Genomic DNA, 4873 nt, shown 5'->3' with positions numbered 1-4873 from the left:
GGTGGGAGGAGGCGGGCTCGCACAGCCTACACTTCCCAGAGCGCCTCGGGGCTCCGGCTCCCGGGGGCCCGGGCCTTGCCCAGCGCGCCCCGCGGCGGGGAGGGGCTGGGGCAGCGGCAGCGGCAGCGGCGCGCCCGGAGGCGAGCAGCGCGGAGGGCTGTGGCTGACAAGGACGTCCCCGGCCCCAGAGCGGGGCCGTGCTCGGGTTACCCCGAGGCCCCTCCGCCAGCACCATCCTCCCGAGGCCGCCCGGCGCAACGGGGTGGAGGGGTGCGGAGCCGCTGCCCGCCTCGGCTTCGACTTCGACTTCGACTTCTACGGGAGGGTGCGTCCCAGCTGGCGGGCTGTGAGGCGGGGCCGCCCCTGTGCCCTGCTGCCGGGGAGGGGACGGGAGGGGAAGGGAAGGGTGCTGGCCGCAGCTGGGTGGGGTGGGGGAGGCCGGCTGGCTGGCTTGTCCTGTGGAGGGCCGCGGGGGCTCTCCCTGTACCTCACGCCTGGGGTCGCGGGCAGGAGGCTGCCGCCCCTTGGGTCGTGGCGGAGCAGCAGCTCTTCCTTCAGTCACTTCAACCCGCCCATGTTGAAGGCTGTCTTAGAGAGCCGTGTGTTTACTTAGTCCTCCCTGCTCTATGGCTGAGCTACTTCTGGGGCTTATCTCTTTAGGTAGTTGACCTGTACTCTGGAAATGCATCTCTAAAGCTCTGGGAGATTCTAGTGGAGGTCTCTTGTAGCCCTTTTAAACCTCTTCTTGGTCGCAGCAGGCTGGCAGGACTAGTTTGCGTAGAGGGTGGTGTAGCTGTTGGGAGATGTCACGACATTACGTCCACCCCAGGGGAAGGGGGGGCGAGGCCCAAGGCGGGAGTTACACGGTTGGAACTGATTTAAAACTTCACGGTTGTATGACTAAACGTTAAAGCGTGTTCATCTCTATTAGTCTGGTATGTTTGCTGGTACAAAATATGCGTCTCTGGAGCAGAACGTAAAGTAATTGCTATCGGTTTTTTTCTGTGACGTTCTTTTAGTAGTGAGATGTGAATAATTAGCCCTGTTGAAATCTGCTGTGACTCTGTAAAGAGAAGAGTATTAGAGTATTTTTTCTCTACGCAGTTAAATTTATTTTTTATACCAGCTGGAAATAACAACTTGAAATAAATAATAATGGCAACACTGTTTTTCTTAGGATTTGAAGATGTCTAGAAAGAAACTGAAGAAAATAACTGAAAAGGAAGACTGTTTGGATGGCCAAGATGACAAAGTAGGAACAGCTGTATTGTTACTATTATCATTATTTTAATTCAAAACCCCACAGTCAAGAGAAGGGAATGAATTGTTTAGCAGTTTTGTGATAGAAGGATGAATCAAATTTAAAGATGGGGTCATTAAGAGTAACAGGAGGGTTGAATTGATCAGGTAACTGCAAGTTCTAGCCAGATAACTAGCTTATGTTTTCCTTCAGAGACTGAGAGTAGTGTGGGTATCAGAAAATAAGAGACATTTTTATTTTAGTGTATCTTCTTGGTTGAGGAAAGCTGAGCTTAAACCTGTTAACAAAACCACTGCTGTTTTCTTGGATTGTTCTTTATCTTGGATCATAGATCTTAATTTTCTGATTAATCACAAATTGTACTTTGCAGCATTTTAGCAAGCAACTCTCAAATACTTCGTTTTAACCACTGAGACACAAATAAATGACCAAAATTCTTAGTACACTCTGGTACATATTTGTACCTAGTGAGTAAGTCTTCACTGAATCACTTGTAAAATGCAGGTGCTACAGAGGTGATAATCTTTCTGGTCACACTTGTATGTAGGTATGTAGCTTCCCATTTTTATTGTTTGTATCCCCTTCTGGGAAGTTATTTCCTGCCAGTAGCATAATACATATCCAATAAATTAGTAGTTTAATAAATCCACTCTTAAGTTTGCTAGATTTCTTTTCCTTGGATTTTGTAAGGTATATATGAAATAAGAGAGCTTTTAACTGTCTTACCATAAATATCTCAAAAAATGTTTGGAAGTGTTTATAAATGAACATGATATTATGGCCTTATAAACTGAGTTATACATGTTAGAAGCCTTTTGTTCATGTAGAAAATGTTGTTCAAAGCCAAGTATTTGTGACTAGTTTTTCTCCTGAATTCCTTATTATTATTCAGTTTGTCTTTTAACATTAACTTATCGTAAGGTGTGGATGGGTTTTTTTTACTTCTGTAATACAAAGGGTAAAAACTTGGTTTAAAACCTCGTACTGTAGCTGTATTGCCGTTGCTAATGCCTATACTAATTTGAAGAATACAGACTTTTAACTGTTGTGTGACTTCAGTCTGTTTGAGACAGCATTAAATATTGCTATATGCTGACATTGACCAGTGCAAGCAACAGTGAGAACCCAAACTGATAATAGCAAAAAGATAAGGAAACTTCTGATTAGTAGCAAGTGTTTCTTCAGTGTGATCACAATATGGATAAGAGGTATCTTCCGCTCTTAAAGGTGAGAGTAAGCCATTTAAGTAGAGTCATATTTAGGTGTGATTATGCTGGGGACTTGGGGGTTTTTTTGTGTGGTGTAAGCATGACCACAGATTACAGAAAACTTTATGCTTGTTGGCTTTTAGCCGTTTGGCGTATAATTCCATAATTATGAATGAAAGGACATTTGTCACAGTATAAACTAGAACAGCTTTACACAGAGCTGTCTGGAGGAGTTAGCACAGCTGCCTTTTGGTAATATGGCCTGGATAACACCAGGTGATATGATAGCCATGGGATTGTAAACAGAACACCTAAAACAGTCTGTTCCAAAAGGATGTTACCCCAGACTGATAATGCTAAGAGGAAAGTAACAGTAACAAAGTTTAAGATGACCAAATTAAGTGAAAATTGGGGAATTATCAAGAGACTTTTGAGAAAAGAAGGAGCTAGGTTGAAAAGAAATAATAAAACATCATGAAAACTCGTGGTTCTAGGGGAACAGGCCGTGAAGAGAGAAAGCAGTAACAGAGCAGCAGTCAAACTGGGCTTGATGCTGCCCCAAGTTGTCCCACCAGCATTACTACCATCATCTACGCCAGTGGAGCACCTTCACTACCGGGCACTGTCAGTAACCTGCATTCCAGCTGGTGGAGTGACAGTACAGGGGGGCCATCCCATAGGGTCCCACACCCTGGGGGTGTGTGCGTGACCTCATGGGCAGCCTTTCTCACCAGCATGTGCATTAGCAGATTGGAGGAAGTGGTACAGCTGCATGTGTGACTGGAGGACCCACGTCTTCAACAGCATGAGTGTGTGTGCCAAAGTGTATCGTGTAGCGGATAAGATTAAAACTTTCTGGTACCAAGTCATCTGATCTGGTATCGTTTTGTAAGTGTCTATTATTACAGTTTTTCTGTTGTATTGCTAGTATTGACCCTGAGTGTGTGCCAGTTAATTGAGTTCTTAATAAAACACTTTGATTCCTATTTGATTGTAATCATGTGAGTTGAACAGGAGCTGTTCAACTGCAGCAAGTTGCATCAATATGATTCTTAGTGGCAGCAGCCTTTAACAGCATCCTGTTACGGTTTCAGTGGTTTTGCTGCTGTTACAACTCCAGAACAAACCACAGGCAGAAGTTCTCAAAATTTCCTTAATTCATTAGAACTCTGCTGGTTTCTGCAACCCTTTTATTTTTTAATGAAGTGCTTTCTAATGTGGAAGTAAAATAGGTAAGGGCTTTTGCAGGCCTCTCTAGTTAGGAAAACCTCTGCAGCAGTGACCTAAAGGCCTCATTGAGTCAGCATGACCCAATTATTGAACGAGCGAATTATTTGTAAAAGGATGTACTGTCTGGAGCTTCCTTATCTGAAGTAATCCATATGTTACCATTCTCTGTTGTGGTTTCCTACACCCTGCTGTAGTTTTGGGAAAACGGAGTCATATAACCCAAAGGTATATAAAAATTAAATGCCTTGTTGGGCAGAATTAATATCAGCAGTCTGTCATTTTACTCCTCTCTGTTCTCTCCCATAGCTGCAATAATAAACTGCTTTCTGTTTTGACCTAATCAGAATTGCCTTCCAGTTATTCCGCAACATGAATGCGACGCAGCTTGTGATATAACTGCTTTCTAAACAAGGACTGTTCAAGTTCTTTGTTTGGGGACTATCCTTACTCTTAACTAGGCCTATGTAACTGCAGTTTCACGCTTTTCCGCCTAATTAGTAAGTCTGATGAGAATTAGTAACACATCTCTTCTGCACAAAAACCTCCCATAGAAATATCTTCTCTTTGGCCTTACCTGGGGGTAGCTGGAGGGAGTCTTCAGGTAACTTTCTTTTCCCTAAGAATACTGTTATACTTGTAGAGTATATGAAACACATGAATCCCAAATGTGTTTAATTTAGTTGAGCTTCCTCTATTTATAACCCAGGACCGTGTGCCACATTCAGTTTTTCCCCTTGTGTTGTTCTTAAATACAACAAAATCTAAATACTAAGTTATAGCAAGGTATGTGGCTGCCTTTTTCAAGCTTAAGGTATTCATAAATCATAGTGAATCTAGCATGAAATAATAGCTTGTTCCCTCTTATGAAGGTTTTTTTTTTTTGAACTGCAGTTTCCTCTATAAGCACTTGGATTTTTTCCTTCTTTCAGAACTCAGAAGACACAAGATCTTATAACCATACTATGAAAGGAGAGACAGAATTTCAGAGGTAAATTCTTGCTCTGTCATTAAATGGAACTACTTAAAAATAAAGCAATCACAGACTTTTTGTAATACTGAATTTAAGAATTTTGTTTGACTTGTTCGCCAAATAAAATATGTTATTTTAACTGATGAAGTGTTGGCATTGCATTAATGAGTGGATTCTGTCTAAGCTGGGCAGTTTGAGATAGTT

At 42.8% G+C, this 4873-nt stretch overlaps 1 protein-coding gene across 4 annotated transcripts in view; it reads left to right on the top strand.

Annotated features, from left to right (window-relative positions):
* The first annotated feature begins 173 nt into the window (after positions 1 to 173).
* Positions 174 to 4873, top strand: part of SWT1 (SWT1 RNA endoribonuclease homolog) — a 40452-nt gene continuing 35752 nt past the window's right edge. For all 4 annotated transcript variants that reach the window (XM_069789571.1, XM_069789572.1, XM_069789573.1 and 1 more), the window contains exons 1-3: positions 174 to 325; positions 1178 to 1252; positions 4629 to 4687. In XM_069789571.1, the coding sequence (XP_069645672.1) occupies positions 1187 to 1252; positions 4629 to 4687 (125 nt within the window). In that variant the 5' untranslated portion in view covers positions 174 to 325; positions 1178 to 1186. The remainder of the gene's footprint in view (positions 326 to 1177; positions 1253 to 4628; positions 4688 to 4873) is intronic.

The sequence above is a fragment of the Haliaeetus albicilla genome, chromosome 8, assembly GCF_947461875.1.
Source record: "Haliaeetus albicilla chromosome 8, bHalAlb1.1, whole genome shotgun sequence".
NCBI classification, from domain to species: domain Eukaryota; kingdom Metazoa; phylum Chordata; class Aves; order Accipitriformes; family Accipitridae; genus Haliaeetus; species Haliaeetus albicilla.
Note: the sequence above shows the minus strand (reverse complement) of the source record. Positions and strands in the feature narration are given on the sequence as shown.